The sequence below is a fragment of the Mus musculus genome, chromosome 19, assembly GCF_000001635.26.
Source record: "Mus musculus strain C57BL/6J chromosome 19, GRCm38.p6 C57BL/6J".
NCBI classification, from domain to species: domain Eukaryota; kingdom Metazoa; phylum Chordata; class Mammalia; order Rodentia; family Muridae; genus Mus; species Mus musculus.
In genome coordinates this window covers 58912592-58933520 of record NC_000085.6, presented here as the reverse complement: position 1 = coordinate 58933520, position 20929 = coordinate 58912592, and the positions used below count along the sequence as shown (strand labels likewise).

The 20929-nt window shown below is 48.5% G+C and overlaps 1 protein-coding gene across 1 annotated transcript in view; it reads left to right on the top strand.

Moving 5' to 3' along the window:
• The window catches only part of Hspa12a (heat shock protein 12A), a 147923-nt gene that overhangs the window by 10152 nt on the left and 116842 nt on the right, over positions 1–20929 (top strand). The window contains exon 2 of the mRNA NM_001327998.1: positions 1538–1631. Within this exon, the coding sequence (NP_001314927.1) occupies positions 1538–1631 (94 nt within the window). The remainder of the gene's footprint in view (positions 1–1537; positions 1632–20929) is intronic.

The following is a 20929-nucleotide window of genomic DNA, read 5'->3' as shown; positions in this document are numbered from 1 at the left end:
GCCAGGGAAGCTGTAGCGCTTGCTGCAAGCGCAGTGTTTTACAGGCAATTACTTTATATGATCAATGGAGCAATTCCCTTTCCAGAAAGGAACCAAAGCGATCAAGTTAAATCATTAAAGAGAGAAAGACTGAGTGGGGAGACAGGGTTCATCTCATTAGCAGGGACCCGAGCTTCAGGCCCTGTGGTAGTGACACACAATGTCACTGGCCCTTTAAGACAATGACTGCACTCTCTCCCTATTGCCCACCTCTCTTCCCAGTGGCTGTTGACAAGTCTAAACCTCCAAGCAGTCCATTGTAGCCACAGTAGGAGGCACCTGCAGAAAATGTGCCAAAACCAAGCAGGGGCTAGAGGCTTTCAATAAGCCCCACAGCTGGAGAGGAGCCACTACACTAAACAGCGGGGCTGGGACCAGGCATGTGACTGGAAAGGGGTCAGACCCGGCACCTCCTACAGGCTTTCTGAGCTCAATGTGGTTCCCTTGGATAGCATCCTCTAGCTGGCTTTTCTCTATTTGCTTAATATGCTGAGGTATTTAGCTTAAAAGCACTAACTGCTGCACAGCAAGGAGGGGGTTCCCTCCCTCCCTCCCTCCCTTTTCACTAAGCAAGGAGGGGGCTCCCTCCCCGCCTCCCTCCCTTTCCACTAAATTTCATCAAGAGCAGTCCCAAGTATTTTCTCCTCTTGCCCTCAAACTAAGGTGGGTTTCTTTTTGCTTCTGTCTGAGGGATCGTCACAGGCATTTTTCTGCCACAACCTTTTGATTGACTTTGCTCATCTTTAATAACAAGCAAGCTTGAGTCTCCTGCCCAGGCTTTGTATAGCACCCATCCGTCCCCATCCTCTGGGAGCTGGACTTTTGAATCTCATCCTATATTTATTACCCATGCATCCACAGTGCACCCACGACAGGTCTCAGAGCTTCCTAACACCCGGAAGTAGGTATGATCTGTTTCCCGTTCATAACTGTGTGCAGTCTACAAGAGGGAGTAAGTAACAAATTACCCATGGTTCTGTGGGAGTCATTTTACATCCATGCACCTTTTCAAGAATAATATTCAGGGTTGGGAGCCAAGAGGGGACATGGGTGTACACGGGTTGCAGTGTCCAGCGACCCTAAGGAAACAAGGACTAATTTTTGACTTTGTCCACCAAGAGAATTCAGGGACGAGAAGCTGCTGTGGTTCCTGGCTTGGGGAGCTCACACCGACCCTAGCTCCTGGCATTCAGGTAGCCATTTCCCAGAGTCCACAGCACGCCCATCCTCTTGTTTCTTACTTAACGCAGTGAGGCATTTTCTGTCTTACAGATGAAAACATCTGAGGCTCAGGATTAAGAACACCACGCAAGGCAAGGCCACACAACAAGGAGGTAGCGGGTGCCAAGGGATGCCGGCACCAGGAGCCAGGCACCTCTGACATCTTCCAACTTTAACTTCCCTTCAGAGTGTCAGCCAGCACTGAGTGTGCGACTTAGGAGCCACAAGGGAACAAAGCCAAGGGTTCACAGTGGAACTCTCCTCTTCCCTCCTGCAGATGGAGAGTGTCGGCATGTACGGGTTCTGTGGCTGCAAAGGAAAGAGCAAGCTGAAGTGTGACTCCAGGTGGGAAATAGCAGCAGCAGCAGCAGGTAGGACGCGAGCTCACTGTACTGTAAGTACTGGTGTATGCAGAGAGGGACCAGGCACCCTGGGAACAGGCACGCTTACGCTTGTGTACACCAGCGACATCGACTTCACAGCACAGTCAGACCCACGAAGGAAAGTGTGTGTAGAGCATGGACAGCCGTGCTCACTGGCCATAGCTTATAGAGTGGGGCCTGGCGTCTGTCGGCCCTGTTTGGCTCATGCTGTCTCCTAGCTCTGTGCTGGTGGCCCTGGAGACCCAGTCACGTTCGGTACCATATGCAGGCAAGGAGAGATGGCCTCTCTGGTGTTAGGAGCTTGTTTATGCTTTAACATAGTCTGTCTGCTCAGAGGATGGCCTTCTTACCCCTCCTTCCTCATGCCTCCCTCCAATACCAGAGAAAACAAGTGGGCTATTCATGCAAGAAGAGAAAGAGCGAAAGGGGAGGGGAGTACCACCGGCAAACCCCATTGAAAGCCACTGGCTGTTCATTTACATTCACACTTTTTAAAAATGTTAGCTAATGATGTTAACTGGTCCGCCAAAGGTCCTGGCAGGTCAGTTGTAGAAGTGTCATTTCTGCCTAATTAGAGCTCTTGTGGCTGCCCCAGGCCTTCCAGTGCCAGTGGTGACAAGCGGGAGCTGACAGCTTCATTTGCTGCAGGCAGGAAGGGTGAGCCGCTTCTGTTTTCCAACTCAGCCAGGTGTTTGCTGAATGGGGAGGGGCCTGGCCCTATCTGAGCGAGCGAGCATCCGAGATCCTTTTCTTTCACTCTGCCCTCCCAAGTCCTTCCCCTTTGCTTGTCTTGTCTTGTGTCAAGGTCAAGAATGGGCTTTGCTAAATCAGCCCTTTGGATTATCTCTGGGAGGTCGTTAGCAGCCCCAGCCCAGTTGCCAGGGTCCCAGGTCGCAGATGCTGGACGCCCCCTCCCCCCCTTTCCTTAAAAATCAGAGAGAAGGATAAGGGGTCAGGATATTCCGGATAGGAACAATAATGAATAGAAGACAAAACGAAAAACTCTCAGAAAGCTCTACATGGTCGTCTGAGTGTTAAAAATCACTACCAGTAAAATGGCTTAAAGAGAAACAGCTACAGCTCTGCAGACAACGCCATAAGTACCTGAAAAGAGGACTGTGGCCGGAGCTGTTCTTACCCTGTCCCGGGCTGGATTGCACCTCCCACATATTAGGTGTGCCTGCTTGGTTATTTCTTGGTTTGATTTTTCAAGAGCAAAAAAAAATAAAAACAAATGGCAGGCTGAGAGACAAAGAACTGAGGAGGCTAAGAAGCCACTAGTTCTTCATTGTCCCCCACCCGGTTCCAGGTGGCATGTGTTCTGACTTTCTCAGTTGCTTTTCAACTAAACTTGTCAGTTGGTAGGATAATCTTGATTTTTTTTTTTTGTCTTGTTATCATGGTAAAAGAACCTAATGTCATTGGTGCTAGGCACCCCTGACTGCAGCGACTGCTACCCAAGGAGAGGGTCCCCCAGCCCTGACAGGACATCTGGGTGTGAGCCTGACCCATATCCTCTCTAGCAGGTCATGAGTTGAACACAGAAGCACCCGAGGACATATGAACACACATGCACATATGGGGCACACTATTCAGTCTGTGTCACAACAGCAGGATAATACACGGGCACTTGGGAACAGTGCCGTATTACAGGGAGAAACGGAAAATCAATGCTTTATGAAAGGCCAAGACTAAATCCACAGGTCTGAAGAGGTAAGGGGCGTTGGAAGGATAGGGCCTGCACTCCAGAGCTCTACCCCCTTTCCTTGCCTCTCCGTTCCTAGCTGCTCTTTCTGTCTGTTCTCACATGGGACGGTGAGAATTGGGGCCTGGAAAATAGACCATCCATGCCTGGTGTTTGGTTACAGAGGTTAAACAGGATGCCGCACATTAGCACATCTGTGCCACCTTGCCACATACCAGGTGCCCAGTACCAGTGGCTGAACTCTGCCTTCCCAAGTGGTCCATGGCTGCAGAATATGTGTAATTCTCAGCCTCTAGTCAGTGAACCTACTAAGTGGAGATGGAGACTGGCCACTCTGAGCTGTGCTTCTTCAGAGCCTGTCATAGAAGGTCCTTGGGGCATCCTGGAACAAGAAAACTGACAGGATTGGCTCTGCTCAGGAAGGAAACATGGAGAAACCTGGGCTTATTCAAGCAGTTTCCTTTGTTTACCCTGCCCAGGGTTGCCAGTGAAGGGGCTCCTCCATCACTAACTAAAGGTCTTATCCTATGCTGGTTCCTCTCCACCCCACCATGCCACAGTGTATTTCTTTCTCTTCCTCGTAGGTGATCTTTTCCCCGGGCTTCTCATTGTTCTGGGGACTGTTGTTTATTTTCTAGTGCCTTTTCCAGGTGTGTGTGACTTGAACTCCTAAGAACAATTCTAAGCCCTTTCTGGGCTCTGCCTCCTACACCCACCTCCATCTTAGAATCTTGGCTCTTGAAGCCACTACTGCAGTCAGCCTCCTCTGAGGGAGAGAGATTGTTGTGTGGCTCTTGTAAGTGTGAAAAAAACAGCCACTTAAGAGCCTTCTTGTGGATATGAAGACAGGTATTTAAAAATCATGGGGAAAGGATTAGTGGTAGAGAAAACCTTCTATAGCATCCAAGTAAAAATGGAAAAAATAAGCTATTTAGTTACAAAAACTAAAACAAACAAGACACTTGTAAAGATCACAGAGCAAGGATCACGTGGCTGACAGCAGTGGAGTTTGCAGTAACTGGCCACCACAGCGGGGACTCTGGGAAGGTGAAATCATGCTCAGTTAATTTTATTCTCTGAAAGGCAGACCTGACTTGTGTTATTACATTGCTCAGCCCTTGAGCATTTCTTTGAGCAACATTCAGTGTTATATTATGTAAGCTTGACACCAAGAAGAAGGTACTATTGTAGATATTCAATTTAATAACAGGGCTCTACCACTCAAGTTGCATGCTGGATATCACATGGCTTACAAGGAGTGAAGCTAAGACCTGAGCCCATGCAGCATGGGTCAAGTCCACCACTGGCTGTTCTCAGTTAGACCTCCAGAAGACATCCTGCCTCCTCTTATAAATAGCCACCTCACTGACGGGCTGTGTACTGGGGTTTCAGTTTGTGTCTCCTCTGAATGACAAGCTCCTTGGAACGGGTGACACTCATTTCCCCTTGTGTTCTCATGCCCAGCCAAGGACTGAAATACTGCAGAGACTCCTGCTGTTGGTTGAATTTAATAAAGTTCAAGCTAAATGTTTATGCATATGCATGTGTATATTTTTTTCTCCTTGCCTCCTTATGTATATGCCTACATTTAATATATATATAACATATTCACGTTATATATACCATATGCTAATATGTATACATACATGTGTATGTATGTAAACATACCCTGCACCTGTATAAGAGTGTTTGGAGTGGAAGAAAGGATCCATTGCAGTCTGGAAGCATATAAGTATGGTATGTGGTCTCATTGAGTTTGAATTCTGAAATCAGCTTGCTGCCCTGAGAAATGAATGGAACCACGTGCATCTATCTCGGCCTGCGTGTTCCTTGAGAGATGCCTGCAAACTCTCCAGTGTCTGCCAGGGTAATCTTGCTATGTTTAGATCAGAAGCCTACGAGAGGATGGGGCTCAGGGAGATGGCATTAGCCCTAACCCTGAGGGCCCATCCCACTGTGGGTGGCACCATCCCCTGGGCAGTTGGTCCTGGGATGTCTTAGAAAGCCACTTAAGCATGAACTTGATCAAGTCAGCAAGCCGTGTTCTTCTGTGGTTTGGGCTTCACATGCCCACTTGGGTCTCTGCCCTGAGTTTTCTTGGTGATGACTGATTAATAAGATGGAATAAAGCACTTCTCCCCAACATGTCTCTTTGGATCAGAGTATTTTGTCACAGTAGAAGAGGTTAAATAAAAATGGTGGTGCAGGATGGCATGGGCCAGGTGAATAATGACCATCGTAAGGGACAGCCTCACACCACAGCTTTGCTGGACTTTGAGACAACTGTGGATTGGGAGAGCTAATGGTTAGGTGACGCAGTTTTGGAGCAGCAAACCCTGCTATCTCTGTTTTATTATCTCTTACCTCATAACACCTCTGGTATATTGGACACATCTGTGTGCCAGTCACCCATGACGCCTCACCACCCACCATACTGGACTGTGCCATGCCCAGTCTTGCAGCCCCTCTCATGCTTCTCCCTGACATGCAGAAATTCCATCAGGGTGTGGAGGCTCTGATGAAAACATAAAAACATGTTGGCTCTTCTTGCACTTTCTGGTCACCACAGAGTCAACTGTGCCTATACTCAGATGGCTTACCTGTCTGTGATATTTCCCATTTTGGTTTGTAAATGCTTACAAATTTTTAGCATTCTTTCATAGAAGTCAGAATTTGTATTTACATATAAAAAGTGGCTTTCTAAAGTATTTTATTTTTTTATGTCCCGCTGCAGGGATGGCTCGGATGTGAGGCTGTCATGCAAGGCTCTGCATGAGATAGCACTGTAGTATTTCCACCTTGAGCTGATCCTCAGCCCCAAACACAGTTTTTACCCGGGGCCTCGTGCATGCTGGGCAGTCCCTCTAGCACTGAGCTAGATCTCAGGCCTCTTCCTTTGGATTCCTAACGTCCTGAACGAGAAGCTCTGCATTTTTATTTTGCTCTCATGCCTCTCTGACGGCAAGTCATGGAGTTAAAGCCTTAAACTTTAACGTGGATCCGTCTGTTTCAGCCCACTTGGGTGGCGCAAGGGACCAGGTGCTCTTTGAGAGAGGAGCCTGGGGACACTGAAATGGCTCAGAGAGTAAAAGCACCAAGCCCAACAGGTTCCAATCTGGCTCCCACTGCCAGCTCTGGAAGATGCTGAGATGCCTTAGCAGTAAGTCGAGATTTTCAAGAATCTGTCTGATTGAGGGACTGTGTAATCCCTGTGAGGAAAATCCAGAGGTGGTCCAGAGTGACGGGTGATCCCGAGGGCAGCGGCCCTTTGAATCCTCAGACTCTACTTTCAATGATTTACCTATGTATGTGTGGAAATAAATGCGTATGTGCCCAACATGTACAGACTTCTGTCCTTGTCGTTGCCTCTCTGCACAGTGGTATAAGAGATGACCTAGCACATTCGTGTGATAGTCATAAAGTAATCTAGAAGTGATCTGAAGTATTCGGGAGACCTGTGGGTTCAATGCAAGGACCATTCCATTTTATGCCAGGGACTTGAGCATCTGCACATGATGGTACCTCCGGAGTTCCTGGAACTTTCACCCCTAGATTTGAGAGACATCTGCTCTCCTCTGCCTATAAGCCAGTGGAACCCAAGTTCACAGTACACAAAAGCTATATGCTGCTTCTTCCAACCTAGCAGCAGCAGCTGTGAGCCTGGTACTGACAGTGTTGGTGGCACTTGCACAGTATCTGTGGCACCAGCTCTCCAAGGACCTGTGTTGTCAGAACAGGTGGCTCTCATCTACACGGGACCCAGTGGCAGAGCAGTTGCGTCAAGTGTGAGAGGCCCCGGTGGCCCCTGCCAGCAGTGGCAGATCCTGGGGGTGTCTCTGGCAATCAGAGACCATGGAAGGTCTGGTGTGTGATGGAAGGATGGACTGTAGGCTTCCCCCTGTGGAAGATACCTCCAATCGCTGCAGAAAGCAGCTGAGAAAATAGCGTTTATGACATTTATAATTACGAAGGTAGGAGTGGCAGGACCCAGAGCATTTTTAAGACTGCAGTAGGTCAGCTGGCTGACAGACATGTTTGAACCTACAGCTCATTGCATTCCTCATCCCACATACATTTGGGGAAGCCCCTGCTAGGTTCCGGCGTCAGGGGATGGATTTGAAATGTGGCTGTGCCATCCATCAATCCTGTCCGACCTAGAGGATGACACAACTTCCTCAACCCCCATGTCTGTCCTGAGAAATGTGTATGGTTTTAAGTATCATATCTACCTCCTTGTGTTTTAAGGAGAGTCCAATGCCCTTGAGGTATCTGGCATAGAGCCTGCACAAGTTGAACATCTAGTTAATGTGAGTTACGATCAAAGAGTCACATAATATTCCTCTAATTAAAACACTGTGTGTGTGTGTGTGTGTGTGTGTGTGTGTGTGTGTGTGTGTGTGAGGCCCAGAAGGAAGCAGTGTTGATGGTGCTATCATCTAGTAGCAGGATTATAGGGGATGTGATCAAATCACACCCCCAGGCTGTATAAACTACTCGTGATATTTGAAAAGGGAAAGCAATCCTCTCTGTCCATCTGTTTCCATTTCCCTGAACAGTTGTAGAGCAGAAGGAAATAGTGTGCCCAGGATGGCCCATTTGTGACATCATCAGAAGGTTCTTCTATGAGCAGGCAGCATTTGTATTTCATTCACCACACAGGCATTAAGCACCTTCTGTGGTCAGGCACGGCAGGAAGTTCTGAGGAAGCAGCGTGAACGAGACAAACCCACTGGGTTCTCTGTGGAGCTGACCGTTTAGTGAGGAGCTCAGACCAGCGTCTGATAGTTAAATGGTCATTGCAAGTGTCAGGAGCATTGAGCCACAGGGTGTGGGACTGCTGTGTTGGGGATGTGCGCTCGGCACACCCAGGTCTCTTGTTCTCTGTTTCTCTGAAACTACTCTCTAAAGCAACCTGACTTTATGGTGAGGGTTTGCTCACTGCAGAGAAAACCTCCATCAAGTGTGGGAAAGGTCTCAGGTATGTGTACACACACCCACACCCACACATTTCATTATGGAGCCCCAGCTGGCCTGGAACTTGATATATAGACCAGACTGTTCTTGAACTAACTCATAGAGATCTGCCTGTCTCTGCCTCCCAAGTGCTTGGAATGAAGGCAAGTACTGCTATACTCAACTAAAAAATCTTAAATGTCCAAGCTTTGGGCTTCCCCGGGCCACACAAAAATCTATGGCCAGTGGTTGCCAGAGCACACATAGGTGTATTTTGCTTGGCATTACATCGTGACATCATTGACAGAGCTTCACACACAAGAACCACACAATCAATCTACTAAAACAAAAACAAATAACCTTAGTGATCTAAGTAAGTGTACAGTTTTACTCTATCCTTAGAGACAGGCAACTCCAGGGGTCATGTGTTGGACAGCCCTGAAGACTGAAGAACTGGGAAAGAAATTATGAGCAGCTGGCAATAAAACCTCCAACGCCAGGTCCCTGGTGGGGAAATGACTGCCAGGCTTTCCTTTGGCTCATTGAAAAGAAAATTAACAAGAGATAACTCTGGTTTGGTGAGAAGGAAGAGGAGGCTGCCTGTGGAGTAGAGTCTGGAGTAAATAATCCAGATTATTCTGGCAAATTCCAGATGGAGCTCTAACGGCCAGAACACACAGAGAAGGGAGAAGAGCATTGGCATCACAACTTTCTGGAGTTAGCTTCACCCCAGTTTCCCTTATGTAAATGGATGGTTTCAGTCTCGTTGACCAGTTTGTAGACTGTTTCTGACACAGCTCAGGGATCAGTCCCCATCAGGGAAAACAGGCTCCATCACAACGCAACACGGGCCACACGTGTACTTGGGAATGTCTTCCCCTCCCCACAACATGGAAAGGGGTGTCTTGAATCATAGTTCCATCTGGTCATTTGAATGACAAGGACCCCATAAGCTCATATGTTTGAATGCTCGGCCCCCAGTTGATGGAACTATTTGGGAAAGATTAGGAGGTGTGGCCTTATTGGAGGAGGCGTGTCACTGGTTGCCACCTTTGTTGCATGCCATTCCCAGGATGCTCTCTGCCTGCTGCTTGTGGTTTGAGATGATTACTCTTAGCCGTTCCTGCTACCATGCCTTCCTCTGCCATCATGAACTCTAGACCCTCTGGAACTGTAAGCCCAGCTAAATGCTTTCCTTTATAAACTGCTTCACCGTGATGTTTGATTGCAGTGATAGGAAAGTAAGTAAGGCCTCCACCAAACTGCACTGAAGACTCCAAGCAACAGTGAACATTATGGTTTCTCATTATTAAAAAACCTGTATCACTCCAACAAAGAAAGGAAAAGCCCACCTCAGGAGACTGGGCACCCTGGATCCTCCTAATTCGGTGTCAGCACTGATTCGCACAAGCAAGGTGGCACTTTGATGTTTTCTGTAGCGGCACATGATGCGAGGAGGGGTTCAGGAGTGTGAGTCTCTTCATTCTTCCTTGAAATCATTCAGGTGCCTTGAAGTCAGGCAGTCATAGGTAGCGTTGAAAAATCCAGTGTTTACCCTGGCCTCTGAGAAAAGGTCTGGAGCACATTGATTAAACTGTGTTTGGAGCTATCATCAGCTTGGCACTTGGACAACGTTGTTTTTCATGAGGACTGTAGAAACTCACGGAGCACCCTGCCTTTGGAAATGGCAGCCTAGCAGTGAAAGCAGAGATTGGGGTGGAGCTGTGGTCATCCTGTGGGAGGGGCCAGGAGGGGGAGGGATCTGTTATCATCCCGTGGGAGGGGCTAGGACGGTGGCAGGTGCTACAGAAAAAGTTGAGGATTTGGAGGAAGGGGCCACAGAGATGGTTCAGTCAGGGAAGACCAGTGCCTGGGACTCCTGCTGGGATATGACTCTCATGTAATCAGTCCTCAGCTTCCTCAGTACCTTTAAGCCTTTGCAAGCTCATGCACAGAACAAGAAAGCAATGTCTCAGCCTGTGCTATTCTGTGTCACAGAATGCAGCTGAAGGAAGGGGATTTACCTTCAATTGTTGAAAAGGATACGGTCCACAGAGGTGGGAAGGCAAGGCAGAGTTCATGGTGGCAGGACCCTTCACGTCCAAGAAGAACAGGAAGTAGGGAGCCCAGTTCCCTAGCTCCCTCCCCTCTTATCTGTTCAGCCTGCGACCCCAGCTCATGGAATGATGTAACCCACATTCAGAGTGAGTCTTCTGACCTCAGTCAGACCTCTCCCAAACATCCACATGGCCCATCTGCCAGGAGACTCCAAATCCAGTCAACAGACAGTGAACTTCGCCGCCACCACACCCATTGAGGAGATGTGCAAGAAGGTTGACAGATTCCAGAGCTGCAGAGCTCAGCACAGTGTTGACCCTGGCCAAGAGCTCATGTAGAGGGCCAGCTCCCAACAAAATCCTTCAGGGATCCCTGAGTCTCACAGATGCACTGCTTAGGGGCACAGCCCTTCCAGCCACAGCTTTAGGATCTTGAGCCTCATTAACAGCCAGAGTTATCGAGCAGCCAGTATCCTACACTTGAAAGGAGGATTTGATTTATTTGGCTGGTTGGTTTGGATTTTCATAGGGTTTCACTGGGTAGCCCTGGTTGTCCTGGAGCTCACTCTGTAGACCAGGCTGGCCTTGAACTCAGGGAGCTGCCTGCCTCTGCCTCCTGAGCTCTGGAATTAAAAGCAGGCGCCACCACTGCCTGGCTGAAAGGAGAATTTGTAACTGTCAGCTTAGGTGTGAGTAGGTGTATTCCAAAGGCAAGTGAGGACCTTTTGACACACGCGTTTATCTCAGACAATCCACGCAGCTCATGCAAGAGTCATCAGTCGCCTGGCTCTCTTCCAAGATTTTATTTATTTATTCTCACATAATGGACTTGTGGCAAAGGAAGAGACCATTAAATTGGGCCAGGTTTATGTCTGATGATGACTGACAGGCAGGTGCAGTAAAACATTCCCGTAATCCCTGTACCCAAAAGGCTAGAGCAGGAGGGTGGAAATATTGAGGCCATCCTCCACAGGCCAAACTGTGTCTCTTCCCACCACGAACCTTGTGCAATTAGAATTGAAGGTGGAAACCATGTGAGTTTTACACGGCTGCCACCTTCCACTCTGCTGTTCCCTGTTTTTCTGTTGAACCCAGGAGGGAGCAGCTCTCCAACCATGGCCTTGTTTGAGGGGTGAAACTCTACCAAAGCAGATGGAGTGGCAGGACCAGGCAGGCCTGCTGAGGCACCAGAAAGCAAGCACTACTCCAGCTTTCTGAGGGAACCATCCACCACATAAAATCCCAGGTGTCTTCTGCCATCTTAATCACTGTTCTATTGCAAGGAGACACCGCGGCCAAGGCGACTTAGAAAAGAAATGTTTAATGGAGGGGGCTGGCTTACATTTTCAGAGGATTAGTTCGTGATCATCACGGTGAGAAACACGGAGGTAGGCGGGAGGTATGTACTGGAGAAGTAGCTGAGAGCTCACATCCAGTCTGTAAGTTTCAGGCAGAAAGAAGAAACACTGAGGCTGTCATGGGCTTTTGAAACCTCAAAGCCCACCCGCACTGACGCCCCCCCCCCCAATCCTTCCAAAATAGTTCCACTAACTGAGGACCAAGCATGCAAACATGTGAGTCAATGGGGCCATTCTCATTCAAGCCACCACACCTGACAACAGGCCTCTGAGTTGTTGAAGTAGGCTGTTGTCGTCATCATCATCATCATCATCATCATCATCGTCACCACACCACCACCACCACCATCATCATGATCATCACTATCACTGCCATCATCATTATCACCACCATCATCATCATTATCATCAGTCATTACCAGCAGCAGTAGCAGCAGCCATGCTAACATAACCCAATACTTATTCGGTATCAGTTCGCTTCACTGGACTCTTCTGTTCTACCATCTTATTCTCAAAATGCCGTTTTCAGAAGTGGGGAAATTAAGACTTCAAAAAAGTTGATCAAACTCAGGTGGGAAGAGCAAGACCTGGTGTTGAGTCTGAGCATGTCTGACTCCAAGAGCTTCTGTCTTCTAGAAGGTCTAGGGTATGTGTGTGCCAGGGCAGTGCCATTAAGATAATGGTGGTCTGTGCTGGTGTCCCCCTCCCACCCCCCAAAATAGTTGCCTGGTCAGTTGTGTGGAGGAAGCATCTACTGGGTTTTAAGGTAAGCCTGTTGAGTTGTAGCTTGGTGGATTTTATCGTCTGGCTTTTCAGGGAGCAATGTTGACAGTGACAAATCTGGACACAGAAGGAGAGTCACGATGGGTAAATGATGTCCACCCCAGCAGTGAAGTCCAGAGATCTGCCATTCTTTTGCTTACATCTAGGAAAGAGCCCAGAACAGAAGTTAAAGGCTACACCGTGATCACGGATCCCTCCAAACCTGTAGCTAAACTCTCTAGAAAGATAAAGTCACTTCTGGGATCCTCACTTCAAGTACAAGGCACGCGGTGGCCACGCCCACCTTCCTCACTTCATATGGAAACGGGAATGATCTACGGACAGGCTTGGAATGAAGGACTGAGAATGTGTTGTGTAGATAATCAAATATATAGGTAGAGTAAATCAAGGCCAAAAAAAAGCAGATCCAGGTGCCACAAAACACAAGTTTTATTGCTTCTATAAACCTAGTAACCTGGCTCTTGGCAAGGTAACACAAGACACTCAACTTGGCTAACGAGGAGTTTTCTGATGAGTGGATTGCCTCCCAAAGCGAGAGATGGTATTGGGTAGGGTGGGCTTTCAGCAGGGCAAGAAGCCTGCAAGCTGCCCTCCCAGGGTCTGGCACTGAGTCTGCTTGGGCACATCCCAAGCCCTACAATCCGTAGTTAAAAGAGCCTACCGGGAAGCTCAAAGACGGTGTTTATGAATCTCTACCGGCTCATTCAGTCTCTGCATCTGTCTTCACACACTCCCCTCTGTGTTTACCCATTGCTACATATGTCCTTGACAAAGGCGCTTGTTACTGGACTTAGGATCAGGTATCCCAAGATGATCTCCTAACCTCATGTTTCTTAACATGGTTACATCTACAGACACCCTTTCCTGAATACAGTGACATCAACAGGCCCCCAGGGGTTGGGGATAAACATCTTTTTGGCAGCTGGTGCCTCACTGTGTCACTCCAATCTGCCACCTTTGACATTAGTGACAGAAGTGTAAAGATGGGAGGGACCCGCCTGTGTCTGAAACAGGCTCTTCACACTTCCCCTCTATGGCTCCTTGGCATGTCTGCTCTATGGCTCCTTCATCTGGGGGAGTCTGTGGGGCAGGATCATTTTTTCTTTGTTTTACAAACAGGTAAACATTATGGCCTTTGGAAAACTGAGTATCTTCTATGGTGTTTGTCTTACATCTTTAAAATGATGCTGGGAGCTCACTGTTGTCTAAAATACTCAATATTCCCCAAATTCGTTGTGCTGTAATACCACAGCAAGGTAGATTTCTGGCAGCTTTGTGCCTATCTCTTCTGGTCCTTGCCACATTTGCTGGCACGTGGGTTCAAAGTCAAAGCCACAGGTATCTCTACATCCCCTGGATCACCCTCTCGTTTTCATCTTCAGTCCCCAGTGGATCACAGGGATGACAGATCATTTAAGGCCAAACGTGCACGCCCAGATAACCTCCTGGGGTTCCCATGAGGTGTTCACACTTAGGCGACCAGGGTGAGTGCAGATTTCCAGTCCAGCAATTCTTAAACCCCTACGCACTACAAAGTGTGTAGCAGTAACACCATGACACCTTTTCTAATTGTGTTTTAATTGAAAAGGCTTGATTTGATTACAGAAGCCCACACTGTGGTTGAAGGGCTTGTTAAAACACACATTAAATCGGAAAGACTGCACTGTTTGCCTGTGTAATTATGTAAACACTCACGTCAATGGGGCTGCTGGCTGTCAGCAGGAGTGCTCTCTCGGCAGCCTGGTGGCAGACTGGCACTGCCGATCACTGACAGGTGAATTTGCCTTTTTTTTTTTTACTTTATTATTGTTATTATTATTATTTGATTTCAAGGACAATCACGAGTTGCTATCTCCCCAACCCCACATCTGCCACAGGCCAGCTTTTTTGTTTCACATCCTTTATGTCCATTTTTCTGTGAAAACACCTTCTGTGTTCTCATCCCTGGAGACGAGAAGAAAATGGGCCACACAGTTAAAGGTTTAGGTTTCCCGGCAGCTGAAACCATCCAGGGATTAAAGGAGGGAAATCCACCTCAACCGTAGTGTTAACATAGGCACAGAACTCTCCGAAGATTCCCCGAGACTTTAGTGGAAAGCCTACTAAGTTTACCAGGGATAAGAGAGGGATTTACCGCAAAGCAGACTGTGCTGAAGGCTGACAGTGCTTGCCGATCTTTGCTGAAGTTAGGGGTAAAAAAAAACGAAACCTTGATCAGAGCTGTCATGGAGACGCTACTTCCGCCTGCTGGACAGTTGTTCCACGCCAGCCTCTGTGGAGGAAATAGGACTCTCGGTCGCCCCAAGAAAATAAGAGGTGAAAATGGGCAGGCAAATTATGCACTTCCAGTGGCTTTGAAGGGAGCATTTACTGAGGGAGAAAATTGTTTTAATCTTATAACAACCAGGGAGGGGAGTTTGTTAAAAACACAGAACACCTACACACACACACACACACACACACACACACACACACACACACACACACACACACACGCGCATGCACACACACTTAATTTTGTTGCATAGGAACACACAATGGTTTTTTCCCACAGCTGTGCCTGATGCCTCTCCTAGTTGGGGAGGGGGAGAGGGATGTCTTGCTGTAGCTTGAGGGAGGGGGAGGGGAATAGAGTTGAGGATTGTGGGGAGAGAGTTGGAGTTGCTGAACCCCAGGGAGCCAGAGAGACCAAAGCCCAAGTGGGATGAAGCTCTCTAGCTCCACCTGGAAACAGGGAACAGATGATTTGCCCCAAGTTTTGCTTTTTAAAGATCCAACCTCTTACATCACAGGGCACCAGGGAAGCCTGGTTACACTTAAAAAAAAAAAAATGGCTTTAATTTTATGTGTATGTGTGTTTACGTGTGTGCATGTGTGCACTTGTGTGTGGGAGTGCATGCATGTGTGTATGTCCATGCAGAGGATGGCTAATAAGCTGGCCAGCCAGAAAGCCCTAGGGACCCTTCTAGCTCAATCTCCCTAGTGCTGTGATTGCAGGCACTCCCTATTGCATTCAGTTTTTATATGGGTACCAGGGATAAACTCGGGTCCTCATGGTTGCTAAGCAAGTAGGTTATCAGCAGCACACCAGCCAAAATTCTCCTTACCAGAGGAATGCCTGGCAGAACTCAGCCCATCAAGTTGTTTGCCGAGATTAGCACCTGCAGCAGTCTAACTAGCTTACAAGGCAAGAATATACCCAGAACTTCAGGAAAACAGTTCTGGAGATGGCAGGCAGAGAGAGGAAAATAAAAATGGTCAGTGGTTTGGAAGGAAAGCCCATCCACTCCACTTTCTGTGGGAGCAGAACTAATGGGCAGGATGGTAACTAAAGGCTACAATGTAGGCATTCTTATCGTTCCCGTGGATTCAGGAAATGCCCAGGCCAAGCAAGAGCACAAGAGCTGTCACGCAGGTCACGGCCGGGGGATGATGGAGAGACCAGACCGTTTGCTCCATGGGCTTACTGGTTTGGATCTTTGTCTGGGGGACTTTCTGGTGGGTTGCTTGTGTCATTTTGGAAAGAGTGGGGGGTAGGTGAATGTTTCAGTAGTAGCAGAAGTGTCCAGATTAGGAGGGCGTTACAAATGGCCTGTTTGTGTGAAACCGTTCAGGAATGGCGCGTGATAGCAAGCAAACAGGGGGAGGCTTGGTGCTTGATCCTCCCCAGAGCCTGTATCCTACTCAAAGACACACCTCATTCTCAAACATCTAGTTTCTGGAAACGTAGTGACACTCCTATCATTTTCAAGACTCGACCATATCATCCAAGAAGGGTTCTACCTACCAGGAGACAAAAGAACAGACCCGGCACAGAACCCCCAGGTGCTGGTGGTGTCCCTGGACTCTTGTATTGAAGGCAGGTGTGATCTAAACGATTGGGGATCGTGTCTGTGCTTTATAAGAATGTTCTGACTTCGCCCAGCAGAAGCCGTGGGTGTTAGATACCAACACAGATCGTAGAACCTGGATCCAGGCTGTGGGGTCCTCCTCTTTCACAGGAGTTCTCTCTTCAAGCCAGCTCTCATTCTCTCCCCGTGCCCCCATGCTCCCCAGGTTCTGCGGGAGTGGGTTGGTGCATGCAGAGATGAGCGTTGAATACTCTCTTCGAGGAAGTGCTTAGCCACCTGCTTGTGTTCTTTCTGCTGACCGTGCTGCCCCACCTTGAGTGTGCAGTCTTTGTACATACTGTGTCCCGCTGACATTTGTGCACAGCAGCATGTCATGGAACCCCCCACCTAGAGATTCTGCGTTCATGCCACGAGCGTGCATCTGTGGGCACAACATAACATGTGAACCTTTAACTTCTCATCTCATAGAAATGGAGATTGTGCCCAACTGTTTTCTCCAAGGTCTGCGACAGAAACGAGTGCTCTTAAATATGCATGTCCAAGTAGTTTTGTAAACCAGCTTCCTAGATGTGGGATACATGGATTGGTCGATTTTACATGTGGACAGATATTGCCTAATTGGGTTCACCCTCAGGGTGATGCATGAGCATGCCTGTTTCTGTCCTTCCTAGTCCTACAAACCCCTAAAAAGTGTTCATCACATGTTCTGTTATGACAGTCTTTTCTCTTGTGCTTCTTAACTAGGTAGGCATTGCACAGGGCCACTGTTGATGCCACAGGACTGGCATCTGTAGGCTGCAGCCAATAAGATCTCTACAGTAGTTCCAGAAAGTTCTCTCACTAGTGTCCTGTCTCTTGGGTGATCCTGGCAATCCCATTAAAAGCACTGTTTCGGGGGCTGGCAAGAAGACTCAGTGGGTAAAGTTATTGTCTTGGTTAGGGTTTTATTGCTGAGAGCAGACACCATGACCACAGCAACTCTTATAAGGACAGCATTTAACTGGAGCTGGCAGGAGCATGGCAGTGTCCAGGCAGGCATGGTACAGGAGGAGCTGAGAGTTCTGCCTCTTCATCTGAAGGCCTCTAGGAGGAGACTGGCTTTCAGGAAGCTAGGACAAGGGTCTTAAAGTCCCCGCCCACAGTGACACACCATGTACATCCTAGAGACACACTGGGCCAGTCTTGGGGCCAGAGCAGGTATGACCATTGGCCTTGCCTCTGTGCACTTCAGGGCAACAGCTCTGAGCAGTTTGGGGTTCTCTGGTAAGGGAGTCTGGTGTCAGTTAAACTTAGTTTTGAGATGGCCAAAAAAGTTGAGCTGTAGCCTCCTTTGAACAGAAAGGTGAGAGCTAATTTTCTTTTGAGGCAACATCTTACTATGCAGCCCAGGCTGGCTTCCATCTCTTGGTCCTCCCAACTCAAATGCCTGAATGGCAGGATCATAGTCCTGTACCACCACACCTGATGGGTATATATAAACATTATGCATGCATGTATGTATGTATACATAAATATACACATACACACATATATATGTGTATATATTATTATTATAAAGGTGCCTTTTCATTTTGAGATATTTGTACAGGTTACTGGGGTAGAACAACCAGAGGCCGCACCCTTTGTAATACAGAAAATCACAAACATCATTGTTCTTTAACCCCAGAGAGACCTTTACATAACCACAGTTATGGTCAAGACCAGCAGATTCTCTTGCCACAGTGGAAGTGGTGACACCATATTTGGTCTTTTCTAAGTTTCTGTATTCACCTTTACTTTCCCCCGTTTTGCTTTTCAATGAAGTCTCATTGCTTTTTGCTTGCTTGCTTTGCTTTGTGTGATGCTGGGCTCCCGGGGCTGAGCCCAGGGCTTCCTGTGTGCCAGGGAGATGCCCTTCTTCTCCCGAGCTGCCGTCTCCAGCCCGCCTACGGCGAATAGTTCTATACTTGATCACAACCCCATGAAGTTCTCCATAAAACTTTTCACGCTTAATGCAGACTAGATTCCTCTGGGAGAAATGCACTTTTCCTCGGTGCAGTTCATTTCTGTGGTGGTCGTGTCCTTCAGAGCTCATGCTATCCTGGGTCAAGCAGCCTCTGTTGATTTTTTGAGGGGATGTTCAGATGCTTGGGGTTCACTCTCCAACCTTTCCTTGAGCTTTAACATCCAGGATGCCCTTTGATTTCTGACAGTTGTTGGGGGTAAAATGGATGCACTGGGGCTCAGGCTGGGGCTGGGGCTGGGGCTGGGGCAGGGGCAGGAGCAGGGGCTGGGTTGGAGCTGGAGCCGGGGCAGGGGTTGGGGCAGGAGCAGGGGCTGGGTTGGAGCTGGAGCTGGGGCAGGGGCAGGGGCAGGGGCAGGGGCAGGGGTTGGGCTGGGGCTGGGGCAGGAGCAGGGGCTGGGTTGGAGCTGAGGCAGGGTTGGAGCTGGGGCAGGGGTTGGGACAGGAGCAGGGGCTGAGGCTGGGCCTGGGCTGGGCCTGGGCCAGGGGTTGGGGTTCAGAAGGTAAAGCCAGCTGGTGAGCAAGAGTAGGGCTGAGGGTTCAGATCGTTGGAACTCAGGCACATGCTGGGGAGGTGGGTGTAGCAGCTTTCCTTAAGTCTAGTCTCAGAAGGCAAAGATTGGATTTCTTGAGCAAGCTGGCGAGTAGACTAGCCATATTGGAGAGGTCTGGGTCTGGTGGAGAGACCCCCATCTCAATGGATAAGGTAGAATAATGATCAAGGATGACTCCCAATGTCAACCTGAGTCTCCCCAAGTACACACAAAAGAATGGGAAAAGGGAAGCAAACAAAACAAAACTACCACCTCCTGAGCTTTCCGGGTGCAGGATGACTGTTTAACATGTGAAAGCCTTACCCTGGCGTTTTGTAAAACTCTGTGGGAAATTAATCTTTGAAAAGTAAAACACCCCATATTTTCTTCTCTTAAAAAAAAAAAAAAAAAAAGGAAAATTAATCTGGACGCCTGTGCTTCCTGTGTGTTTATACTGAGCCTATTCAGGTAGAGTGAAGCCGTCATGAGGACGTTTGTTCTTGCTCAAAGGAGCCCAGCATTAGACCAGAAATGGGATGCGTTGAAATCAATTTAGTGTCAACCACATCAGCCTTCCCAGAATTGTAGGTTTTGCAGAACCTGAAAATGGAGCTTGTTTATTTGGTCAAATTTAACTGCGAATCATAGGCTTCTGCAACAGAGAGAAAAAGTCAAAACAGATTGCAGGCGGGTCGCGTCCTCGGCGGCATGCTTGTCTTCTGCCTCGCATCTCGCCCAGCCCCGCATAGGCAGTTGAGTGTGGGAGATTGTAAGGGTGCTGTCTTTGGATGCCACCTTTGCTGTTTGCATTTAGAAAGACTGTTGATGAGAGCTTCCTTTCGGATGGAGAAAATACTGACACGGATCAGAGACCTGTAAGGTGGCAGCGTCATGGAGCCCAGAGAACCCAGGGTCACCAACGAGACTTGCTCTGAAATTGCCCCATTTTCTCCGGCTGAGAGAGAATCTATCTGGGAGACAGAGCGCAAGGCACCTCAGGGTAACTGTTGGCATCCAAATGAAAAAAGGAGAGAATTCGGAATGTTCCCAGGTACCTATGAGCACTGGAGGCTTTTCATAAAGCCAGAAAGAGTCCCCACATAAGGGTTGCCAGGGCTTCATGCCAAGCTGAGACTGTGTTCCCTGGACTCAGTGGGGCTTTGGCACTGACTGAGACAGAAGAGCCCACTACACCTAATCCATTTGTGATGGTTTGGCGACAGCCTTGGTGACGGTGACGGTGAAGTCTCTGAGTTGTCCCACAAGTCTAGGAAAGCAGCTGGCTGTCAGCTCTCAGAACTGGGGTGAGTGGGTAGGAAGGCTGAGGCCACCACAGAAAGCTTTTGTCTCTCTCTCTCTCTTAAGGCCACCTCGTCACTGGGGAAAATGCACTTGGCTAGCACTGAAGCCAGGGCCAGCTTTCCTGTGTGTCATTTTCTGGGAGAAGCAGGTTTCTATTTAATCCCTCCCTATGGTGGGTGTGTGGAAGGAGCTGTATCAGGAAGCAGAGTTCCTAACGGACACCCCAGAGGGAACCGAACCAGAGCAATGAAAGATCTTCCCATGCCATTGTTGTATCTCCCAGGAGATGTAGATCCCAAGTAGCATGTGGTTCAGGTTCTAGGACGTCCTCACGTCTTTCTGAAAGGAAGGAGAGAACTCATCTGCAAGCTGGTTCTGGGACCGTGCTCCAGGCAAGCATTCAGACCACCATGCCACTCCCTTGTGAAACTTGCAGTCCATTGTCAGGACACAGGAAAGCACAAGTGTTCACATAGGTGCAGAGCCAGGGTGGGCCAGGGGCTCAGTCTCACTCTCAGGACAGTGTGAGCATTTCTCACAGCCGAGAGACTGATGTGTTCTGTGTCAGAGGCCTCTTGTTCCTCTCCCTTTAAATCAAACCTTGTAAGGGCGGAGGAACAAAGTGTGTGTGTGTGTGCATGTATGCATGTATGTGTGTGCGCGTGCGTGTGTGTGTGTGTGTCTGCTCACATCACCCAGCTGGATGTGGAAAGGTAGAATCTGAATCCATACCTCTTGCCTT